General features: G+C 38.6%; 1 protein-coding gene across 1 annotated transcript in view; it reads right to left on the bottom strand.

Annotated features, from left to right (window-relative positions):
- Positions 1-26,524, bottom strand: part of si:ch211-26b3.4 (connector enhancer of kinase suppressor of ras 2) — a 77,385-nt gene that overhangs the window by 24,426 nt on the left and 26,435 nt on the right. Inside the window, exons 4-9 of the mRNA XM_042493215.1 lie at positions 26,061-26,148; positions 24,784-24,825; positions 16,883-17,002; positions 13,953-14,012; positions 12,446-12,514; positions 5,703-5,849 (exon numbers count right to left, since the gene is read on the bottom strand). Of these exons, the coding sequence (XP_042349149.1) occupies positions 5,703-5,849; positions 12,446-12,514; positions 13,953-14,012; positions 16,883-17,002; positions 24,784-24,825; positions 26,061-26,148 (526 nt within the window). The remainder of the gene's footprint in view (positions 1-5,702; positions 5,850-12,445; positions 12,515-13,952; positions 14,013-16,882; positions 17,003-24,783; positions 24,826-26,060; positions 26,149-26,524) is intronic.

Below are 26,524 nucleotides of genomic sequence, written 5' to 3'. Positions count from 1 at the left end.
GTTAATCAAATCTTATAATTATATAAGATTTACAATCCTTTGGATAACTTTGATTTGGTTATTAAATAATGACAGATAAGGATATACACTAAGCGGGACATTTTACAGTTTAAAAATAAACTTGCAACTTCTGCAGTAAACTGCAAATTGTTGTTATTGTTGTTTATCGAGCAACATTATGTCTGATACTGGTAAGCTTAAAGGTATACTATGTAGGATTTTCCTAAAAAGCAATGCATAAACTTATACAAAGTAAAAACTGGCGGTGTATTTATCTAAAGAGACTGTATCTTTGTACTTTTGACTTTGTTTGGTATGTTCCGGGACAGGTGAGGTTGAGACTTTATAAGAGGTAGCAACCAGGTGCCAGGTTTGCACGCACACAAGAGGAAGCTATGAAAATCATGAACACAACACCAAAAAATGCAAAAACAGTGAGGCTAAATGCTAAGTGAACAAAGCTAGGGTTGGCTTTCACTTTCACTGATGGTATATATATATGTATATACTGATGTATATATACAACACTACCCAATCATTCCTGCATAGTATACCTTTTTTAAAAAAAAGCTAATTTTATAAATATAAAATTATAAGCTGTAAATAAGTTAGCGTTTCATCTGAATCCCACATATTTAAAGTGACAGATGCTCAACTAATGAATTACCCTAAAAGTCCAGTTCAGAAGTCCACAATCTTTTACTGGTCTGGCTGTAATTAATCAAAAATATTATATAAATGAAAAAAGTAAGCCTGCATGGTTGAGAAATATCATCATGTGTATTAAAGGAATCTTCTGACATAGCAGGAAATTATCTACTGTCTTGCAAAGAGTAAGGTGACAAGATTAATACCATTTTCATGTTTGTCAAAGTCAACTCTGAAGCTCATTGATTAACACGTTATATCTTGTTTGTATAATCCATCTGAAACTGAAGTGCAAAAACAACAAAAGGTTTTGTGGAAGTTAGGTGCCAGACTATTGCTTGACTTGGTCATGGATATATAAAGAGAACTGGATACATTGTTGGAGGTGTGCCTCTGTTTATATGAAAGTTATTAAGTGGAGCGTTAAGCAAAAGAAGTTTGACTTCCTGCATATATTAATAATAAAAATAAGCATCATGTGGCCCATAGAGTAAGTGCATTACAGACTTCCAGCGGCCGGTCTTCTGGTTTAGCCCTTCACTAACTTGAATAGGGATAAACTGATTTAATCGTATGGTTTTTCTAGACTTTTGAAATGTTACTGACATCTCTTTCCCAAGTCTATGGGAAAAAGTCTTGTGCAAGTTTTAATTCCACAGTTTGGCAACTATGTCGAATTGGCTTTAAATCCCCACTTAACCCCACTATGTTTAAGCAAGGCTAAAATATCCCGGATATGGGCGATGCCATCTTGCGCTGGTGATGTCACTGAGAGCCGAATTCTGCGCAGCAGCAATATCCAACCAGACTCCTGGTAACCTGTTTCCTCCTGCTTCCAGCCTTTATGCTGAGGCATGTAGCTTCATATATTACCATATAAACATGAGAGCAGTACCTATCTACTCAACTAGAAAGCAAATACGTGTATACTCAAACTATTCCTTTATATAATAGTGACTATTACTGAGCTTCAAAGTTCTTGGCCTTGGAAACAGCAGTTTACAAGACAGTGTCACCTTAAGGTCCATTTAGTAGCTGTTCTCCAGATTTCAGCCATTCACTTAATCTTCATCAACATATGGACTTTGATCCATTTTCATGGAACTGTACACATTCAAATTTCTATGTTTCTGAACACTTTAAGGACTTCTCATCCAGGCTGGCTCAAACTCCAACTGCTGAACTAAAATGGACCTTCAGGTGAATACAGTAATTTATCAGGATTAATATTATGGATCAAACATTTATCTTTAAAAGGAGGGCAGAGATTTTTTTTTGCATTAGCCATCACAAAAGTAGACCAACAGAATGTACTCTTTAAAAAAAATGAAGTCATAACCTCTCACCCATTCAGCTGGCCCATCAATAATACATAGACGGCCAATACATGTTGCCGAGAATAGCATGCATTTTCAAAGAGTAATTATTTATGTATCTAAACATATAACAGATTTATGAAAGCGGGGTCATGGACAATATGCGGCACACATGTGTGACCAGTGATGTGGACGCTAATGTGGCCTTCAGTCACACAGAAAATGACTCCGCACATGCAGGTTTTGGAGCAGCACAGCAGACACAGTAATCCTCAACTTATTTGTCAAAATCATTGCCAGCATCACTGTAATTACAGTGGATTATTAAATTGCTTTTACATCCTAATATAGAAACACACACACACACACACACACACACACACACACACACACACAGAAAGAGAGAGAGAGAGAGAGAGAGATGTGCCATTATTTAGCAGAATAAAGAAGGTTGCCATGGAGGGATTTTGGGCTGGAATCACATGATAATTTGCAGAGATAAATTGTTTCCTTTGTGGATTCAGTTATAATCCGACTGAACGCTTGCCACATTTGGGCTAAACTTCACAGCCGTACCATTCATCCACTAAAACCGGGCTTTAGAGGTATGAGTGCGCATGTGTTTGTACGTGTGTTTGTTTTGGAGAGAGTGTACGTACAGTATGTATCCAAAACTGAGCTTACAGAGTGCAGTGACCCAGTTCCTTCGCCTCTCAAAGGAGCAACGCAACTGATAACAGGAAAACATCTCTCTGCATGCGTGCACAGACGTGCAAAGAAACACACTCTTGCTTTGACACAGACAGATGGACAAACGTGCATACGGCCATGCTTAGAAATGTGTGCACACACCCACCCAGTACACACACGCAGGCTGTTTAGCGGGATATTTTGGATTCAGTGCATTATCTCCAGTATTTGCTGAGTAGCGGCTCTTGTTTCAGAGCCAGTGGAGCTGCCTGTAGTTGCTTATGAATAATTAAGAGCTCCAGTCTTTCTGAGAGAGAACAAATCTAAAACACTCCTTTCTTCTCTTCTCCCACAGATATCTCTGGTGCTCTGATCTGGGTGCTCACGGCGTGTTTGTGTCTTAGCACAAATCATCAGGCTAGAATTCCCACAATCCTCTGCTGTTGTACGCAGCAAATATAACAATAAGCTCATGGTAACAACTTAGAGCGATGACCTAACAAGGCAGCAACGCTGTTAGAGACAGAGATGGTGATGAAGTTGCAGTATGCTCTGTGGTTATAACAGTGTTTTAATGGTTTATGGCTATTATGGAAACACAGAACACTGACTTAACGTGTAAAGCTCTCATGTGAACAAACACTCACATGTGCTATATACTCAGCTCACAGACATGCACAACATGACTTCACAAAGCAGTCAGGCAGCTCTCTGTCCGTCTCAGCACAGCTTGCTCTTTCTGTGCACCGATATTTGAGTGACTTTTCCAGGCTCGGAATGACTGACGGATTGACAAAGTGTTTGCCCTGAAGTGAAATGTGTACACCTGCTCCGAGCCGTAAGCCTTCAAACAAGCTTTCCACCTTTTAGAGCCACTGTACATTAAAATTTTACTCTCTTTCGAAAAAGGAGATGTCCTTTGGGGCAAAGATTGAATGAATCAGGAGCAAAGTTTCTGTAAATATGAATATGAATGTGAGTGGGAGTGTGGATGGACCTTTTGGTGACCTTTTATTGCCCTGTGCTCACTCCTAAGCAGGAGGTTCAGCCCACATTATACCATTTAAATCATTCCCACAGTAACAAAGTGCAAAGATTTAATTAGCTACCCCCCCCCCCCCCCCCATCCAATTCCTCTTATCTAAAAAAAAAATATGCTTTCAGTATGCATAACTTCTCTTCAGATGGAGGTTTGAGTTACCGACACATTTGTGAATGGCTTTGAACTGTGCCAGCAGTACGGCAGGCTGTAAAAAAAAATAGAGATTTGTTGAAATGCTCAACAGGAGGATTGATGCAAGGTCACACAGTGAACAAGTTTCCTTTGAAAATATTTGTTTAAAATGCCAGTAGGAGAATGCAGAGTGTGGGCAGTGAAAACAAGAGCTGAGAGTGAGTCAAAGATAAAGCCAGAGGTACAACACGGCTCACTGTACACAGTGCTAAATCATCCTGCCTCTAATCCTTCACTGTAAGTACGAGAAGTGGGCAGACATACATGTACAAGACTGTTTGAAAGAGGGGTCACATTTTACTTTCAAATTTCAATATTTTTTTTCAGAGCAGCGCGTCTCTTTAGGACTTTGCAGGTTAGGATGTAGCTTGTTATAATACTGCAGTTAAAGGGTAAGTTTGGTATTTTTCAACCGGGACTAGATTTTTTCCATGTTTTTGAGTCAAAGTGTTGAACGAGAACAACAATTTTTAAAACTGGTTCAGTATTGAGCAAGAGTGCTGTAGCCAGCAGCCGTGAAATGGGCTAGTATGTAACCATTAGAGGCATGTTTGCACCGTCAATTCAGACCCTCTAAAAGTGTCTGTTTTTGCCGCTGACAGACTGAGATTGTTATTCAAAGTGTCTGGAAACATTATGGAAAGGATCTCTAGAGATGGAGATAGACTTTTTTTGTTAAAGAGTATATGTTTTTGTTGTTGTTGTTTTTGTTGTTTTTTTGTCATTAACCAGAAAACAGCTCTAAAATCACCACCGCCATACATACACCATAAAATTAGTTGATTTCACTTCTAAAAATCTAGGAAATCAACTGCCTTGAAAAATGTAAGTAAATATAATTGTAAGTCTTAATTTACGTTTACTTTATATTTAATTGTCAAGTGTACTTAAAATTTAATTATATAACCTATGAATTTTTGGAAGTTGCTCCAACTTAAAAATGAAAAATTAAAACAATTTTAATTAAATCAATCTTTCTTAGTTTTAGCAACCTCCGTAAACCAAGTTTACAGTTTGATTTGTCTGTGCTCTGCTGCATGGTTGTGAATTAGTCATATTTATATATTCTTAAACATGTTAACGAAACTGAACCATCAGATCTCCCACCTTAATCATTGGTGAAATCCTCTTTTTCATGATCAAGTTAAGTCAGACAAACTTGCTCTACTGACGTTGCTAACACCTAATTTCACATACTCATTTTTAAGTTGCAACAAGATTAAACGTTCTATTTACTTTCCTTTTTCAAGGCACTCATTTTCAAGGTTATTTTAAATAAGAACATTTGTCAGATTTTACAGTGTACCAGACTCTACTTAAATATTCTGTAGTTTTATCATTGTTAAACAGACTTAATTCAGAGTCGACAGAAACAGAATATAATTTGCGGAGACCATTTTGGTTTGTCTTTCCACTGTCTAACAATCACCCATTTTGGCTGGGTTGAAATAAACTCTTAATTCACCCAGTTAGATGATGGTTCTATACATGATAAAATTATAGTTTCGGGTTAAACAAAAAGGTCTAGCTCTGTAGGATCCTGTCCATTATTTCTTCAGACACTTAAAACAAAAATCTGAGTCTGTCACAGGAAAAAAACAAGCGCTTTTAGAGGACATACACTGACAGTGCACAATTGCCTGAGTGGTTACATTGCAGCCTGTTTGGATGCTAACAGCTGCACCCTAAAAAAACAAATTTCCATAGTTGTTGTCCCCATTAGTTTCTTGGACACAAGAACATGATGAAATAGGGTCCAAGTTGAAAAACAGCACACTTACCCTTTAAGGCGGCCATATGTTGCTGGTGTTTACCTGCAGGCCCAGTGGTTTCCAGCGCACGTTCCTGAGCAGAGCCGGCGTGGAGCTCAGGGTGTTCTGGGGCCTTTTCTTCAGTGTGAGGATGACTCCGCATGGGTCCTCTCTCAGAGCGTTGACCAGGTTCTTCAGCTGCCAGCCCACCTGAGGAGCACACACACCGGGCTACCGAAACAACTGCTGCATACCACCACACACACATGCTGTACACTGGGAGCAACCAAATCTGCTAAGGAAAACCACCACGCACAGATATCAGAAACTGTTGCTGCAAACCACCACACGCGGCTCCTGATACTACCTGCCTGAAACACAACATGCTACCAGAAATGTATAGACTTCTTTTATTAGACAGGGGCGGTAGAGAGAGATAAAAAAAAAGATAGAATGGAAAAGAGGAAGAGAAAGATCCAACAAAGATCCCCGGCTATAACCAGAGACGCTGCAGTCAGGTCAGCATCTTGACCCTTAAACTTTGGAGGAGCCCCTCAAGTGCTACAATTTACAAGCAGGGAGTACAATGACCATATAAACCATAATACTGTATGTCATTTACATTACATTTTCAGGTCTAGATGTTCTTCTGTGAATTTTGGTATAAAGGTCATAATAGGTCTTTTTCACTAAACCAGATTTAGTGAAGAGAGCTATAAAGTATTTAAAAGAGACATTAACCCTTTGAAGCATCAGCAAATTGGCTTAATTTCTTTCATAAATATGGAAAGAAGGCTTAACAAGAAATGAGCCAAACATTAGCAAGAAAAAAGTTATCTGAAATCAGCAAAAAAAAAAAAAAAAAAAGAAAAAGAAAGGTAAAAGAACAAAACAGGTAATGACCTGGGAAAAAAGTGCAAAAATTTAAAAAAAATATAATAATAACATTAAAAACAATAATTTTATATATAAATATATATATATATATATATACATTTTTTCCTTGAACCTAATTTTAAATGTATAATAATAATAATAATCATAATAATAACAATAATAATAATAATTATATAGTTTTCTTGATATTTTTCCCTTGTTATTTGATAATTTTCTAATGATTCTGTCTCTGTTGTTTTTTTTAACTAACTCAAGACATTTCCCGTCAAATTGTTGATTGCCTTTTTCCCTGAAGTATTTGAAAGAAATCATAACAATCTGCTCATGTTTCAAAGCTTTAAAGACTTTTGAAAAGTATCTGAATGCAGCACAAAAGCACTGATGTCCATCCAGATTTCAAAGGGTTAACAATGTTTTTATCAAGGCTGTACCAAATGTCTTTTTTTTTTAAACATTCAAAACCTCTATCGAGGTTTTTGAATGAAGCTTCAAATGTTCGTCATCAGCTTTTATGACTTACTCACCCAAAAAAAGAAACCACAAATCCTCAAACAAAACCCTTAATTTGAATAATCTGCATTTTCTACCAAGAAAAATCACTAATTAAAGCTTCTCAACCAAAATCTTTAAAACTGGACATGTTACAGCAGGAATACAATTCAAAACTGGGGCACAATTAGGAACACTGGTAACCAAGACTAAATGTTTCCCTGACGTTAGCATGTATCCACATGTAGCCGTGTAGGCCAGGTAGTGTAAAAGAAAACAGTTGTGCTAACATGCCTGGAGCAGATGACCATATAAAAGAAACCGGCATGATCTGACTTCAGTTTGTCTCTGCAAAACCGTGTGAAGAGGTTTTTGCTCACACATATTACTTTAACATAGTACATTTACCTCTTTATGTGAAGCTTTGGCCATGAACATCCAACACTGTAACATTATATATATATGACGGAATATAAAAGCATTTTAGGTTATTAGGTTAAAGGTTAAGTGTGTAAAATTTAGGGGGAATTTGTTGGTGTCTAGCATTAAATTGTAGATTGCAACTAGCTAAAACTTCTCCTGGCTATAATTCCTTCAGTTTTCATTATTCAGAAGGTTTTTATCGGGAGCCGTATCGCCCACTGAAGTTGGATTGGTTGGTTGAACTAACAAAGCAGGCGATTAAAACAGCTATAAACAACAGACCAAGCAGTTTCATGGTGCAAATCAGTGAATTTCCAACATGGTTTGACATCTCTGGGTCAGGCTGCTTGTCCATAACATGCTCAAGCTGAATTATCCACAGAGGTCACTTCTTCTCCAAAGCAAATGGATTCGGTGATTTAAACCGAAGAAACACTGAATGAAGCAGTTTTACACTATAAATTGTGTATCTCTGGCGCTGCTCATTGCAGTTGGGCTTTTTACTATGGAGGCCGACAAAAAAAAAAAAACGCAAAAATGTGAATGGCCATATGTGGAGCCAGTGTTTAGTTTGTCCGTTCTGGGCTACTGTAGAATCATGACAGTGTAACATGGCGATCTCCATAAACTAGGACCCACTCCCTGTGTAGATATAATTGTCTCATTCTAAGTTGAGGAGAACAAGACAATTCTTAGTTTCAGACTAATCTGATTAATCACTAAAGAAAACAGAATATAATCCTATATTCCATTTCTGCCATGTGACCCTTAAATCTTACACACTGGTCCTTTAAACAGATATAAGTGAGCTGTCATGAGTCTGATTCACTTTCTAATCAGGGTAAACCACATCTAATCTCTAATATTCACAGAGGTGATTTCGGTAATGTCCCAAAATTTTGGCTGCCATCCACAAATTTGCATAATTGTTCATCAATGTGCATTTTCTTTTAAGACATCTTTCCTAATCATTTATGTTTTTTCAATTCAACAAAACAGTGTTAACAGAACAAACGATGACAGAGAGAAGAAAAAAAACAGTATCCCAGGAACAAGGTCAATACCGTAAATAACTTTAAAATTATATTATGGTTAAATTCATCACAGCGTTTTACAGTAGAATGTGAGGTTACAGCTTAATACTGGTCCCAAAAAGCATCACGATTTACAGAGTTTAATTGTATTTTTGGAAAACCGTACATTACTGTTAAATGTGGCCATATTTTTACAGCAGTAACATTGCCTCTAAAAAGCATCAAGATTTACAGTGTTTTACTGTATTTTGAAAAACATAAAGTACATTAGAGTTAGAATTCGGCCGTATGTTTACAGCAGCAATATCGCCTCGAAAACAAACATAGAACAAAAACAAGAACAAAAAAGATTTATAGTATTTGGGAAAAACTGTATGATACTGTTGTCGTATATTTTACAGCAATTTGTTACAATGAATATTTTGAAGTACACTTTGATCTATATGGGGCTTTCAGACACGCTGCTTTTGTTCCCTCCGTACTCAATATGTTTTACTTAAGCTTGACCAGACCAGCCATTACACTGCACCAGACTGTCCCAGTTCCACTGATCTGAAAACATATTCAAATAAAGGACGGCTCAGTCACAACGGTTTAGGTCTGAGGAGGAGAGAGAGATGGTGAAAGAGTGAGAAAGGAGTGCTGACTGCAGTGTTTCCTCATGGTTCCGGCCAGCCTGTCTCCAGAGCTCGCAGCACTCGTCAGCCCATTGATTGGCTACACTGGTCTCAGCTACTGGAAGTGTCCGCAGAGGGCACCACGCTCACACACTCGCACACACTCACCCACACACAAGACAGAACTGCTGTGACCTTATTCCTGACATAATGATGACCAGACTGTGTCAGCCTTTAGCGGCACGTGTCTTCTTCTCTTTGGCCCAGTTCACAACTTCCGGGTTCAGACAGCGTTCACCAGCAACAAGAGATATGTATGCTCTGCTCCATGTGTGCAATCCTTTTTTTAAGGTGCAATAATTCTTTATAACTGTGATAATTGGTGCAATAATTCAACTATACTTACCATGTCTATATCGGTTGTGCATTACAGCATTACACACATACATAATATTTCTAACTTTACATACTGTTGTATGCATTGTGTTGTAACATAAATCACAGTTTTATATGTTTGCACACTCTTACATAGTTTGTGCTGGTATTTATTTCTATAATTCTCTATGTTTGGCATCAGAGCAACTGTAACAAACCACAAATCTATCTGTTTTAACTGAAGCTACAGCCAGGCAACAATCAGCTTAACTTAGCATAAAGACTGTCAGCAGAAAGCTTAGGTCTGTCCATCTGTAAAAAAAAATAATGTCTGCCAACTACAGTAATACCTCGAAAGCTCACTAATTACAGGGTTGCTACACATTTTCATGGACAATTTTAAACATTTTCCACGACTTTTTAAGCATAAATAATAAATGTTTTCTTCTTTTCCCTCACCAAACTTGCCTGGAGTTTTTTTTAAACATGTCATAGCTCCCAAAATATTGGCTGTTGCTCCCAGAGGCTTCATGGTCATAAGATCAATGGCCAATGGATTCCATGATTGTGGGGATAGAAAGAACTTGCACTGACTATTTGGTGAGTGGCGATAACTAGCCTACCAATAGCCACCAGGGAAAAAAAGCACTGTTCTCTTCCTGTTTTGGTTGCATCATTTTTGACAAACTACCTTTGTGTGGTAAATCAGGCCTTCATTTCTGAAAGATCATATCCGATTGCAGACAGCATTGCAGAGTGACAGTGAGAAAATCCAGAAAAATTCCATTCAGTAGAAGTTAGAAGTGCTAAAATAATATAAAAATATATTTATGTATATTTCTGATCCTGTCATGATTATTGAAATAAATATAAGTTTCCCCTATTTTATTTATTCATCTATTACAGTTTTCATATATTTCTCTTTCTTATTTCAGGTCCTTCAGATCATTTCCCTGTCCCTTTTTACTAATTTCATGCAATTTGGGGGACATCTATTGCCAAGTTGCTCATTGCCTTTTTTTCCATGTTTTCAAAAGAAATCAAACCAATTTGCTGAATTGTTTCAAAGGTTTACATGCATGTGAAAGCCATCTGAACACAGCACAAGAACACTGATTTGGATCCAGGTTAAAGGGTTGAGCAAAAGCCCCATTGGGCCATTTTTTGTACAGCTACTCGTTGCTCTCCCATGATTTTGAAAGATATTGAGCCAACTCGCTCAGGTTTTAAAGGGTTAACAAAAGAAGCCAAAGATCTCAAACCATTGTGGTTTTCCAAACAAGGCACAGCCTACCTCTGAAGGAGTCGAACATTTTCAAGGGTGAATCCTGAATTCACTGAACTGGACCTTGATCATGCTAAACCCTTGTTAGCTCCGTCACAATGGTTGAACAGCACACAGTGTATGTTAACAGCAAACACAAAGCCTGTCCTAACCAGGCCAGTTTAGATCTCTTCTGTTATGCAAATACACAACGAGCACAGGGAAACAGGGAGAGACCTACCAAAATAATAACAGTACATAAACTGCTGCTGGAGAGGGTTTTTTTTTTTTTCAAATCCCCGGGGTCCTCATTATTTTCCCAGATGATATTACCTCCACATAATTATGTTGCCTCTTCAAACAATCAGTTTGTTATTTGAGCAAATTCCACATTTTTACCTCAAAAGAGAGGCTGAGCTAAAAACTGCAAGTCCTGTTTTGAAGTGGGTCTCAAACAGAAGCTCATGCATAGACATGAAGGCAGCGCTGTTGCTAAATACGTGGGATAGGCCTACATAATGATTCTATAATGTAATGGAATTTGTTCATTCAATCTTCACACTAATCTAATTTTTAAATATGGAGCCTCGCTAGATAAACTTATCAGCTGTGATGTTGACAGAGAGTTTGCTGGTAGTGTGTATCCATCTTTCCTCCTCAGCAACTCCATTTAGGATTTAAAAAACGAGAGACTTCCCTCTGCTGTTCTCTCTTTTCATCCTTTTCCTCTTCTCCCTAAGTCCCTTTTTACTTCCTCCTCCCTTTACCCCCTCACTCTCCCAGCTCTGCCTCATCCCAGCATCCCCTGATAACTTCACCCCTTTTCCCCATCACGCACACACCTCCGTCTCCCCCTGCTTATCTCCTCCCCCAGAGTGAGGGATCAGAGTGGTGAGGGTCTAGCTGAGGGAGTAATGAGGGGTTGGAGCTGAGAGCCTGGCAGGGTGTGATCTGCACTGTCACCCCGAGGAGAGAGAGGGAGAGATAACACGCAGCCCCCCTCATGCGTCAATCAACGCCGCTCCCCAGTGCCCGCATGCACGCTTTCGCATGAGCAGCACCTATCCAGACGTACGAGGAAATACTTACGTGAAAAAAAAGCATACAAAAGACGTCTACACACAGACACAAACCTTTTTTTTTTTACCCCTCCCCTTCCTCAGAAATCTCAAATAAACACTGGAACAAATCGTTTGTGCCAGAGCTGACAGCACAGGCAATAGACAGCGCGCTCAATCACATGCTCTCACAAGGCACCGTTCCATTTAAAATGGCTGCCCATTTTTCGTGCTTCCCTCTTATGTGATGAGTTGAAGGCAGAAATACAACTTATTCAAGTCTGAAAGTGGAACACGAGTTCACATTTCAAAACCAGACGCCTCCTTCAGGGGTTTCTCACGACAATGGGAACAAATTCCGGAAAGAGCGAGCTGACAATCACGCTGGACTGAACAAAGGTCTTGTAACAATCGTTCTATAATCTGCTCCCGCAGCAAGTCTAATTAGCCTACATAGCTGCACAGGCACAGGACAGGAAGCACCATGGCGGCAGTGGTGGTGTTGGTGGTGGTAGCAGACACCATGTACCTTGACAGCTCCTCAACATAGCACAGAATGGAAGAACGAAAGACAGCTTGCAGTGTGGAAACACATGGAAAGTACATTTCCTGTGATGCTTCTATTGTGTATGGAAGCTTTTTAACTCACCACTGTCTGGTGGTTGACTTGGATCACCTCGTCCCCTGCATGAATCTTCTTGCACTGATCTGCTGGAGACTGCAGAGGCAGAAATTGGACAGAAAGGGACAATGGGAACGAATTCAGGATATATTAAGGCACAAATTCAGTGGCTACGTTTACATGCACACTAATATTCCACTATTATCATAAAAATGATAATATAACAGTATAGTTCGTTAGGATATTCCAATTAAGGCCTTTTTCTGAATGTTGCATCTTCCAGTACAGAAAGTGTTGGACGAAGTATTCAGATGTTATACTTGAGCAAAAGTAGTAAAGCTGCAGTGTAAAATTACTTTTTTACAAGTAGTAGCAAGTCCTGCATTAAAAATCTTACGAGTAAAAGTACAAAAGTATTAGCATCAAAATAAACTTAAGTACCAAGAGTAAAAGTACTCCATGTCCAATGTCCCTTTTCAGAATCGTGCATATTATATTATTGAATTAGAATTATTGATACATTAATGAGCTTTTAATTTTAATGCATTGCAGCTGGTAAAGGTAGAGCTCATTTAAATTGCTCTATATACTGATGGGAGGTTAAAGCTGTAAGAATATATTATAACCTTTTGCAACTGTAGGTTATTGACACAAAACATAAATAAACTCAGTAACTAGTAACTAAAGCTTTAAAAAATGTAGTGGAATAAAGAGTAGAATATTTACCTCTGGAAATGTAAGGAGAATAAGCAGAAAATACCATAAAATGGAAATACTCTAGTAAAGTACAAATAACTCAAAATTGTTCTGAAGCATATTACTGGTGCAATGTACTTAAATGTACTTAGTTACGTTCGCCACTGTATTCAGGCATGTGGGATGCACCGATGTTATTCCGGTTCTAGGAAAATTCTATGGACATACGTATATACAACACACTCAATACGTCTCAATTGTGATTATTCCCACAGTTTGCGATACACAACCCTTGCCTGTTTATAATTCGCTCTGTGCATTGTACAAAAAACAACTAGCCAACAGTTTGCAAGGCTGTGGTCGAAATGCATGCCCAAAAGAAAAGCACACCTTCAGAAACACACCTTCTTTCAAACATTTTAAAAGACTTGATGTCAACAGGTTTTTGGATATGAGCAAATATTGCATCTTTGAAGGAGGCAACAAGTCTGCCACCAGTGTTAAACTTTGAAAAAATCTTTCTATTTGATTCAACGATGCACAATGGCACAAGGGGCTCCAGCTGTTCCACTTTTAAACGACATATTAGGGCACATTAATCAGAGTTTGCACGGCTGCATGTAAACAGGAATATTAGAGGAATATTCATTCTCATTATCCATTTGAACAACTTAGTAGACATATTGTCCATTTCAGAAAAAGGACAAATAATTGAATGTTTGGAGGATGTAAATGTTGTGCAAATGTTGTGTAAATGTCAGCGTCACTGTGGAATTTGAAATGATGAATTTTAGTTGGTGGGGTGTCAAGCTTCCTACTGAGTGAAACTAAAACTCACATTCTCTGTGGTTCCGGTGATAACGTGGAGTCCATCATACGTCGATTTGATATACATCCCCTAAAACACAAGCACAGGGAGGGAGGATTCAGCATGATACAGAGTGCAAAGTAAAAAACATGATACATATATTTTACACCTCTGAATCTGCGTCTATATTTATGTGTGAGAAGCAGAGCGATATACATGAGATTTTAGTCAGATTCAGGTCACAAATAAAGGACTTCAGACTTGACTTTGAATTAACAAGTGTAAGACCTGACGTACAGATGGGTCATAAATTAAAGGGAGAACTAATGAGATGTGCATTTTAAGTAATTGCCATATTTGAGTACTCATCAAAAATACTATAAAACAATCTAGCATAAGAAATAGGGTCTGAAATGAACAACCAAGTAGTGAAAATATGCATCAGCATAAAGCTTTCTATTTTGCACTGCGCAGGCTGTAGAGATTGTTATGACATGCAAGTTTAATGTTACATAGCTTGAACTGCACATTCATTTCGTTAATTTGTCTAAATACTACCAAACATCATATTTCTGCCGGGTCACCATTCTGCCTGTGAGGTCTGATTGAGTGTCTGACTGTGGCTGCGCAGATCTATAATTTTTGCTACAAGGATCTATTCATAGATAGCAGTTAAATCACTGCGTCTCATCCTGAAGACATTTAACATAGAAAAGGGTCGGTGCATTCGTCAGGCAGCAACCACCACACAGTTGAACTTTCACCTTTGCGGAATGATGTGCAACTGGTGCTCATGGCTCAGTGCTAGTCACACAGCAACAGCGTCATTTTGGATAAACCTCCGGAATTACCATGGCCCTACTAAAGCAAATAAATGACACTGTGACTAACAAAACCTACATTGTTACTTTGAAGCTACGCCAGCTCAGAGTGAACACATTCTCTACTACAGATGCAAATCTAAGAACACATATAAAGGCAAGCATGGTAACAATGACTATGCTAGCCGATTTAACAAAGTTTAAATAAGTGAGCCACATCGTAATGTCACATACAGTATGGATGTTGTATATAAAACCTAAGCTGACACTCTTTGCACTTTCCCATTAATAATGGGATGTTTTTTATCCATGACATGTGAACAAGTGGGTAATTTGAAATAAACTCAGTTGAGTGACATTTTTTTGGTAACTATTTGCGTTATATTTGCTCTAATTTCATATCACGTGCTTTGTCAATTCGATCCTTTTTTTCTAAATGAGTAGTTTGAATTAAAATAAATAAATGTATACTGATGTCAGTCCTGAGTACAGTCCACCCCTAATAACTAACATGAAGCATCTTTCCAAAGTGTTGGTCAACCAAGAGCTTCCAGGGCAGCTTTTATACTCATGGTCAAAGATTCTCTACTTCTTTGAACAACATTTTCTCATGTTGTGCTCTTATGATAGTGATGTTGTTTTAAAATCTCCAATAAGGCCAACTTCTAAGGCTTTAGTGCATGATTTATAATTTCATACTCTTAAAACCACCCACTGACCCCTTGAGCTGTGTACAAAAGCATCTACTTTTGCATTTTTTCTTCAGATTTGTTCATTTTCCATGAATTCATCTTCATCTGTACTTGAAATTTTAACCCCCTTAAGACTTAAAAGCAAAAACATTCAAGTCTCATGTTTTGACCCGATGAGGTCCCGTAACATTTAATAATGAATAAGAGTGCAAAAGGCAGCCATTGCATATTTACACACCTTGAATTTTTAATTATTATTCATATGCATTATAGAGACTTGGATTCAATAATGTAAAAAACACTATTAACAGCTTTGAAAGGAGAATGTTCAAATGCTGTGTGAAAACAGTCTAAATTAAGTAAAAATGCCAATTTTCTTATGAAGACTTGTGATGCTGAAACAGGCTGCAGAGCTTAGAGTGATGACTCTGTGAGTCTGTCAACACCAGCGACGCCTTTCACATTACACAACTGGTCCATGGTTGATATTAAAAAACTGACAAGTAGGGATGTGCCGATCACATTGTTTTGCCTCTGATTTTGATCCAAGTCATTTATTATTTAATATCTGCTGATACCGAGTCCTGATTCGATACTTTTGTTTTCTTGCATAATACAGCTGTACAGTGCACACTTTAAGAAGGCTTCTTTAACATTATTTAAAAAGTACCTGCATCCAAGCTGTTTCTTGATGTTTTATTTATTTTTATTTATAAGCCTATAATTTTTATTTGTTTATTTATTTTTCTAAATAGAAAAATGACAAACCCTCCTTTTAATCTTGTTGGCCCCCTCACTGGGAATGTCTCTGGCCCTTTAAAAGTCCACTGTTTGTCTCAGTAACCTGAAAAAACTGTATTCCGTCATCTGCTTATTTTTGTCATCTGCACATCTTTTGGACAGACTACACTTCATTTATAAATAAGCCATATTGGGGTTTTGCTTGCACAGCTTTCATACTTGCAGTGGCGAATGGTGACAGAGGTTGTAGTAAATTCAGCACCACTGTCTGTGCCTCCTCGAAGCAGGGCGGAGAAACACCATAAAGGCAAAATGTGACACTCACTGAGCTGAAATGAAATGAGTGCTCTTAACTTTGGTAAATAACGTAAATTAACAGTCTTATACTGCATTTGTGTTTATGGTGTGCTCAGCCATGGCTCTTAAGTTCAGCAGAGAGGAGAAACAGACAGCTTAGTGGAGCAGATGTGATGAAAGCTGCGTTCTTTGTTGCTCTGTATGCAAGTAAAAACATCTGTGTGACAGCTGACATATAACAACGGATTGGATACTCTATAAACTAGAGTATTCCTGATCAGTCAAAAAATGCCTTGATCAGCCCCCGACCTGATGTTTGAGGTCAGATCGGGACATCCCTATTGACTAGTGCATCTTTAAAAGCAGCTCTAGAGGAATCATGTGTGTGCATGCTCAGATGTGTCCTTACCAGCCCTTCACTGGGCATGATGCTGGTGAGGTGGACCACCTCCAGATGGGCAGATTGAGAGACCAGAGAGTCTGATGACAGAGAGATGATGTGGTCGCATATTCCCGCTAAGGTCTTACACTGGAGATGGCATCGGAGGTAACGAAAGCAAAGGGAAGGAAAATGACAGGAAAAGAGAGAGAGAAAGAGAGTGACAAAAGGAGAAAGACAGAAAGTTATTGAGATTGGTTTTGGTCCGCGAGGGATGCCGTGACCTAGCTGGAGGAGGTGAAACAGAAATCATTTCATCAGATTGTTCCACATCGCCACTTCCATCACTCCAGCACACAAACTGTTTCCTGTCACAGACTGTCCACGGGCATGCCCACAAGACACTGTCACAGACAGAACAACACATCACCGATACCAGCCAACCCCGAGGTACCCAGATGACATTTTCTAACATCTAAATTACAGAGCACAGATTTCATTTGTTGTTATCTGTCATTTTTTAGGGGGTACGATAAGGGCTATTTTTGCCTTCACATCAGCTAAACAAAATCTGACACATTGTAGAGTGGTGAGGTTATCTGTGCTGTTTTTTTTTTTTTAACATCTCTAATAGATATTACCTAATACATCTGAGCAAATACGGCAAATAAAAAGCATGGCTTCACCTTGCCTTGTTCTAAATAAACCTTGACTGTTTTTCAGGCTATTTGTCTGCTTGGTCACGCACACAAGTTAATTTATCATCAGCAACATCTCTGCCTTCTAATCTTGGCTGACTGATTACAGCGGGCTTACAGAGACCGTTACCCTGGTTATCCTGCCTCATCGCATCGCTGCTGAGCGCACACACATGCAAGCGCGCACGCATGCACACACACATGCAAGTGCACGTGCACACACACACACACACACACACACACACACACACACACACATACACACACGTGCACACTGGCAGACATACATGTAAGAGAATATAGGTTGTCGACATTCACACACACAGCATTACAGTGATGATCTCTGCATTAAATAATCTCCTGATCTCAATCCTAATGAGCAATTACCGGATTATAGTTACGAAATGAACAGAGGAGATCTTCAACACACACATTTAGTGCAAGCACTTCCATACACACATACACACACACTATAGCTCAAAGCCTATGATTCATTCAGTGTGAGAGAAAAGGTGGAGGATCTTCAGTGAGCTGGCTATTTGATGCTTATTCTCTCTCTGTCTTTCTCTCTCTCTCACACACACACACACACTCACTCACACAAACTTGCATCCTTTTCTGGGTCAGTTATCTGAACACCACACTGCCTGTTTAGTTTTCTGTTTACAGTATAATGTTCGAGTCAACGTGTACACATTACATAAAGGGATACCCAAGACTGTTCATGTCATCCACAGACATCAAAGGTGCTTTAAAGGTCCCATATTATGATCATTTTCAGGTTCTTACTTGTAAATGGGTTTGTACCAGAACATGTCTACATACTTTAATGTTCAAAAAAGAAAACATTTTTCTTACACTGTCTGTGTGAATACACCCGTATTCACCCTCTAACTGAAACGCTCCGTTTTAGCACCTGTCCCTTTAAGGCCCCCTCCCGAAACAGTTCAGCTCTGATTGGTCAGTTCTTCTGGGTCCTCCACATCTGCACTCGCAGTGTCTCTGCAGTGTAACTGCTGCCGGGTAATGACTGTTATAGTACTATAGTGGCAGTTTCTGCCTTTTTTCAAATATAGTTGTGACATCACATCTTTAGAAGTCCAGACAGCACACTTAAAGGCACAATTTCTAAATGCAGACTGTGTGCATTTATGTGTGGATTGAGCATTTTGACACTTTCACAGTATTTTTTATAGCAGCTATACCCGCTATTAAAAGTTTAATTTGTATTTGTAACATTGATAATTTGCATAATAAAAGAATAATAATATTTGATGTCTGTATATCGATACAATTTTGCCACGCAAAAATACTGTGATTTTCTTGCTGTATAGATTTTTTTCCTCAACCCTACATTTTGCAGTATGAGACATTTAATTTGAAAATAATTAACAAGGAAATGGATAAATAAGTGAGAAATAAATTGGGAAAAGTAAAGTATGTCTAATCAGGCCTATAGAGCCATAAATACTAAGTGAAGTCCCCAACGGGAGACCGCAGCCAGTGACAATGTTGTGGCTCTGCTTATATTCCTCTTTGATCATTGGACTAATAGTCTTGACCTGGGATTAACACGGGCCGAGAGACAAAAGACCAGTTACCAGTGTGGAGACTCTCAACTCCCCCAGCTCTGACACACCCAGCCTTGATCTGACACGCCTCTGGAGAATCAGAGCGCAGATTATAGGGAAGTTAACTTATGTGGCTGGCTGGCGTGAGATTTAAGAGCAGTCAAACAGAAAGCCAGACATAGTACGCTGCCAAATGGATTAAGCTCTGGCTGCACTCCTCCATCTCCTCCTCACCCACCAACTCCCTCATTCTCATTCTCGCTCTCTCTTTCTCCCCAACAGACTCGCACCTTCTCCCGCTCGCGCAGTTGCGTAATGCATCTACATCCACATGCATGAGCATGCGCGGCAAATATAAACCTGAACCGAGAGAAGGAGAAGGAGAGTGGAGAAGAGGAGCAGAGAGGCAGGGAGGTGGGGAGGGAGAGTCTGGGAGGAAAGGGGAGAAAACAAGGGAAAGGGAAAACACACAACTAGGACAGTCTTATGTAATTCCTCTCATCCTTATGCATGCATGCACATAAAAACACACACACTCATACACACTTCACGCTCCATTAGATACACAGACTCACACATGCTCATATCTTCTTTTTCTCTCTCTCTCTCTCTCTCTCTCTCTCTCACACACACACACACACACACAAACACACACACAACACACACACACTTTAGACACACTATCCCTGTCCATCTGATTGCTGCAGGCCGTAGTCTGGAGGAGAGCAGAGTAGCAGTAAGTTTTGCATTATTGAGCAGAAGCTGACAAACGTACAACTACCGCTACAGTAGCTACAGCAGAGCAGACCGGAGCATTAAGGTCTCTGGGCCCCATGCTGGATGCACACTGGAGACTCTTTCATGTCTGTCTGGATCACCCTCCATACATTTGCTAATAACCCTTTAACACATGGATATACATCAGTGCTGCATTCGGATGCCTGTCATGGGTATATCGGTCTGATTTCTTTTTAAAACTTGGGAACAAAAGCAGTGAGCAGCTTGATGAGAAATGTTCCACAAACTTAAAGCTTTTAGTAGATTTAAAAAATTATTTCTAAAAAAGCTAGGGGGAAAAAAGATTATATTTTTTATAATAAATATAAATATCATGATTGCACATTAATATTTGTGTAACAGAATTATCTTCTTTTTAATTATTTTAAAAATCATTTTCATGTGATTTTGATGTACTAAAATCAATTTCTTGCTAAGTTTTGGGTCTTTTTTTTTTGTTTTTGTTTCTCTGCACTTTTTTCCATGTCTTTGAAAGACATCAAGCCAATTTGCTCAGGTTTCAAAGGTCAGTCATATTACCAATGCCTCCATGTAAAAAGAACTGAGTTTAAAACTTATATTTTTGGAGGCTTGTAAAAATATACAAGTATTAAAGGTTTCATGTTAGGATTAATATGCATCTGGCAGTGAGGTTGCAGACCTGAAATTTCTCTCATGTGCCAAGAAAGAAAGAAAGCAAGAAATTGCCCTACATAGAGCCAGGGTTTGGTATGTCCATTCTCGGCTACTGTAGAAACAACATGGTGGACTTTGTGGACCCGCTCTGTGTGTATTAAAACATGTTATAAATGGTTCATTCTAGGGTAACAAAAACAATTCATATTCTCTGTGATTATGAACTAACAAAAACATACTTATGAATGATATATATATATCATTTTGGCCAATAGGTATTCCTTAATCCTACACACTGGACCTGTAAGAACAAATTTATACTCATTTATACTCTATTATACATGTCAGTATAATACTATTATTTTATAAGATGATCATGTGTATGCGATGAAAATATACGTTTGAACCACTGAAGGAAAGTACTCCCACCCTGTCAAATACATAAGTAAAGTTACTAAATAATGTTTCATCATCAGTTGTCTGTTATGTAGTTTTCCTACAGTTATACATTAGTTATTAGTTAGTTAGCATTATGTTAGCAATTAGGTAGATATTTAGGGAGTTATTTTTCAATATTACGCCATGTCAAAAATGTGGTCTATCCCACGCTAACTAAAGAGACTGTTCTGAATGTTAAATAGGGATAGAGAACATCAATACACTTTAGCATCACAACATTATGTCAGTGCTACTGTATTGGTTTTGCAAAACACTGTGTTGATTTTTAATTATTTACAGTTTTTGCTCTTAACAAAAACTAGTGGTATTAAGTTGGATGTTACAAGTACAGTGATAAAAACAAATGCAGGTCCCACAGTTCTGACTGCATAAAAAGTAAACTTTTTATGCAAAATGCCACCAAAACAATACCACTCGGAAACACTAATGGGGTAAAAATTCAAAGGTTGTCTCTTAAAATATCCAAAAATATAGCATCATTTTCAACTAACACATACACAAACCAGAAAAAGACAAAACATAAATTATCATAACATATATCTGCTAGATTAATTTAATGACATGTATGACTATAAAAACTGAAATAGATTTAACACTGAAGAGCAGAGCGAAGAGAGGCAGAGAATACATATGGTAATTTGTTTAATTTACTTATATCCAGGGCTGTCTCAAGGTAACTGACACACAACTGTTTCTTACTAGCCAGCACGGTCTTTGCTGTTGATCCATTTAAACAATAGCAAAAAAATGACATATGTTTTTTATATCAGTTAGCAATATGTTGCATGATTCCCACTGAAAACAACAACAATGGAAAACAAAGTGGAACTACTTTTTAACCATTAAGATGACAAGCACGCGTCCCCGTCCTCAAAATTGAGACGTAAAATGCCAACTGTGCATCATCTTCATCCTATGTTTGTGTGTGTGTCCGTTGTGTATGCTTTAGTGCCACTTCACTTCCTCTTTTTATTAATTTCTAAAGCACATAGTAAATAAATATCAGCAAGAAAGCAGCATCTAAAAACAAACACCTCTTCCTCTCTCGCTCCCTTCGCACTGTCTCCCTATTTCACACATAAACCTCCCACACATAACAGACTTAGTCATGTGTAGCCCTCAGTCTGGCACCCAGGGCTGTCTGTGTGTGTGTGTGTGTGTGCGTGTGTGTAGAGCCATTTAAATATTTGAATTTGCCTGATGTCACTGTCCTGTGTCATTAACAGGCCTGTAACAACAGAGGTAAAAGACAACCAAAAAGCTGAGGGGGGAGTTATTTTTTACACCACGGGGAGACCAACAACTAGAATACACACTTATGATTGCTTTTGCTTATACAAATATGTAACACCATTACTGATATACCATATACTGACATAGCATCTGATGTGTGATTTATTTCTTGGCATGAAATACCCAGATATTTTTCTGTGAACTCCCCCTGCCAGAGTTTTATTTGGTTTCCTCCACCTGACCTTGAATGGCAGCAGGAAGTGTCCCAATCCAACTGTCAGCCCAGATCAGACACTAGCTGCTCACTCGGTTTCACACGTGGACACAGACAGTTCTCCGTCATACATGCAGGCACGCACTCATGCACACTCGCACACACACACACACACACAGAAGCTAAACTAAAGCTTTCAAAAGGCCTAAGGCTCGCTTGCACTTTAACATGCACAGCTTTGTGCCACAAATTCCTACAAAAACACACAGTGCACTGACATGCACACACACACTCCCACGCAGAGATCAAGAGCAAACACACATACAGTCATTTTTTTAAGCTTTTCAGTGTTTTCAGAATCATCACTACTGTGTTATTAGAACGCAAACAATTTATCTACCAGTAAAAAGAACAAATTGATAAGGTTCGGGTCCTCCTTTTGGTTTTCTTTCATACCAAGTTTAGCACAAAGACTGGAAACAGGGAAACACAGGTAACACAATCTGCCTACCAGCAACTTCACAGATGAGTTATTCATTAAACTTACTTGGTAAGTTGAAAATAACTTTGTGTCATATTTGCTGAAACTGTTACTATATTCTGAGAGAAATACATGAAACAGCTAATCTGTGGAAAAAATCATATCCCTCCTCCTATTGCTTCTGCTTCTAATGACATTTGCTAGAATCACACCACAGTGCACCGAAAACAACCAATCAGAGCTGAGGAGTCTCTAACACAGCTGTCAATCATGTTAATCATGGCTCGTGAACTGCGGTCAAACTGTCAAACTAGGCAGCTCTGATCATACATGAATTAAGAATCTGTTACTGCATTGCCTAATTCTTGCCTAAAATGTTTTCACGAATTTTGGTGTACAGTTTAGCTGTAAAATGAGAAAGTGTGTGACCAGGCTGCCATGTTGGATACAGTCTAGTTGAAGTGCCGAGCACCAACCACAAGCTGACACAACTTTCTCATAGAGTGCATTAATAGATCTTGATATATATTTGATCAGCGCTGTCTAGTTTCATGATTTAACCGCAGTTCAAGAGCAGAGATTGACAGCTGATTGGAGACTCCTCTGCTCTGATTAGTCATTTTTGTTCAAGGCAGTAAAGTAGGCAGGAATAAAACTGTTTCATTTAGTGCTGTTTGAATATTGTGACCATTTCAGGAAATATAATTTTTAGTTTTTCTTTTCTAAAAGTTACCAACTGCAGCTTTAACATGTTATGTCTCCTTGTTTAACCCTTTTTTTCAACCTGAAGCAACAACATTTTTCTTGTGCTTTCAGATGCATTTCTCAAGTATTAAAAGCCTTTGAACTCTGAGCAAATCAGTGCAAGTTCTTTCAAAAACATCGGAAAAAGGCAATGAGTAACTTGGTAAGAAATGCTCAACAAATTGCAAGAAATTAGTAGATTTAGAAAATGATTTTTCAAAAAAAGCTAGGGAAAAATGTCTAGGGATAAAAGAAAAAAGCTAGGGAAAAACTAGATTTATAATTACAATAATTAGGTATTTTAAGTTACATTACAGAATGATTATGTTTTTAAATCACCTTTTCCAGGTCTTGTTTGCCTTGGTTTTTTGTTTGTTTGTTTTTTAATTTCTTTATATTTTTTTGTTTAGTTTTTTTTTGTCTTAATTGTTTGGGGTTTTTTTTAAACTAATTTTACCATAATTTTCTTGTACTGTTTACTTATTTCTTGTCAGTATTTGGGTCATTTCATTGCTCATTGCCTTCTTCCCATGTTTTTGAAAGAAATCGAGCCAATTTGCTTAGGTTTCAAAGGATTAATCTTTACTAAATTTGCAGTGAAAAATGATAACTTGTGGTTTTATGGGAGGTTATGTGCTGGACTTTTTCTTTGCCAGGAGCATTAACTTCCTAGAGTAGCTGCTGGTTGCCTGGTAACTGCTCACATATCTACACTTCTGTTTTTGTATGGATTTGTACAGCAAAAAAAAAAGTTATACTGTGTTAATTACTGAGCTTTGGAGTTGCTGCTAGGTAGATTTTGTCATCTTCAGACGGAGCCAGGCTAGCTGTTTCTCCTGTTTCCAGTCTTGATCTAAGTTAAGCAAACCATCGGCTGGCAGTGTCTCTTTCTATTTAAGATACTGTTAAAAAAGTGGTATTTGAGCTTCCAGTCTAACCATTGGGAGCGAAAGGACGTATTTTTGAAAATGCTTAATCACTCCTTATATGCAACAAGGACTTGCAAGACTTGAAAAGGGAGACTGTGTGACTGTGTCTTTGAAAATGGCAAGGTTCCTTTTACACAAAGTATTACTGATCTTTTCATATGAATTTGACATTTTAAAGCAGAAACTTACCACATGGAGAATCTTGTTCTCTGTCTCATACACTGTGCAATCCTGTAAAATGAGAAAAAAGCAGAAAGAAAGAGAAGAAGAAAACATGAGATGGAGGAAGCATCTATGTGAACATCCGCACAGAAGCTCAAATATCTCCGTCCTCCAAATATAACAACCAGGAAAGAAGGAAATAAGAGTAATGAGACGGCCAACAGGAGGAAAAACAGATGACTTCGTTTTCAATGCAGAACATCAGCAGTCAGCTTTTTCATTTCTATCCATCCACATTATGCATATTACTTTATAATCTAGGCAGACTAAAACATTGGATTCACCAGTTCTGGATCCACTCGGCTGCCTGGAGCTCCACGAGTCTCCGCAGGATTTAAAAACTACATTATTTGAACATGACAGATTGTTATTTAACGATAGCTGATAGTTAATCTATTTCTGGGAAAGCAGCCCACTGAATCCACCAGATGTGCATGGTAGCAGTTAATTCATCTGTTTGATGCATTAGTGCGAGCAGCGCTGCCACCTTTGTCTGTCTCGCTGCACCCTGGCAGCCACATGTTCATTTGGCCCATTGTGGACCCACGGTGGCCCCCTTTCTCCTCCCTCTCCTCTTGGCCCTTGTAGGAGGGATGGGTGTTATCAGCTCAGCTCCAGGACTCACTCCGGGCACACGTACAAACACACTCTCACACACTCTAAGCAGGCTCTTACAGGGAGGACGTGGATGGGGTCCAGGAGAGCAGACATACTTTCCGTCCAAACAATGAGATTTCTACAGTATCAGTGTGTGTGTGTGTGTGTGTGTGTGTGTGTGTGTGTGTGAATGCACCTCCAATCTTATTTTTTTAAGTGCATTTGTGTGTGTAAGTGTGGTGAATTGACATGAGGAAGCAAGCCACAGGGGGAGGAGAGGGAGGACAGGAAATGAAGGCATGAGAGACCCCTGTTTCATTCTCCATCAGGGCCTAAAAGTTAAGCAGGATGTGGTCTAACAGTGAGTCAATGAGTACTCTGCTCGAGGCTGTTACTGAGAGCTACTCATCCCATCAGCCATGCTGCAAACAGCCTGCGGCAGTATGCATATGTTTCACACATAGTCAAATCTATAGAAATGAGCTGTAGACCGGAACAAGCAATGAAAGTATTGACGGTCCCAGTCCAAACACACTTTAGTTTTGCTCTTGCTATTACAAATAATGACCATTATTGTATCAGTGTCATGAATATATATGGACGTAATGGATTGTGTGACACATGCATCCTGTCTGTTCATGACGCACCTGTTGTACGATGGTGGTTAATTCTAGGCAGAGCTGCACAATGTTGTTCTTCAGTAATGAGTACTCTGTCACGCTGGCAAATGGAGACCTGAAAAAGACACACAAAAATACAGAGTTTTGTATCATAATCGAAAGCATACAGTAAGGGCTGGCTCTGGTTTGCCTTGAACCAGCCCCTAGTTAGGCTGATATAGTCCTTGTCTGCTAGGGGATTTCCTACGACAGTGGTTCCCAACTGGTGGGTCGTACTCCACATGTGGGTCCGAGTCCATTGTGAATGGACTGCAAGTGACTCGTGAATAAGTTCTTTTTGTGTTTTTTTTTTTTTTTTTTTAAAACCCACACTTTTTCTTTTTTTTTAATTATAATGAATTTCCAACACAGATTTTATTTGGAAGTGCTGTTTCTGTTTATTGTTGCAATATGTTTCATTTCATTGTGATGTAAGCCAACATGTTGTTTAC

The sequence above is a fragment of the Plectropomus leopardus genome, chromosome 9 (assembly GCF_008729295.1).
Source record: "Plectropomus leopardus isolate mb chromosome 9, YSFRI_Pleo_2.0, whole genome shotgun sequence".
Taxonomy (NCBI): domain Eukaryota; kingdom Metazoa; phylum Chordata; class Actinopteri; order Perciformes; family Serranidae; genus Plectropomus; species Plectropomus leopardus.
This window is presented reverse-complemented; position numbering and strand designations above follow the sequence as displayed.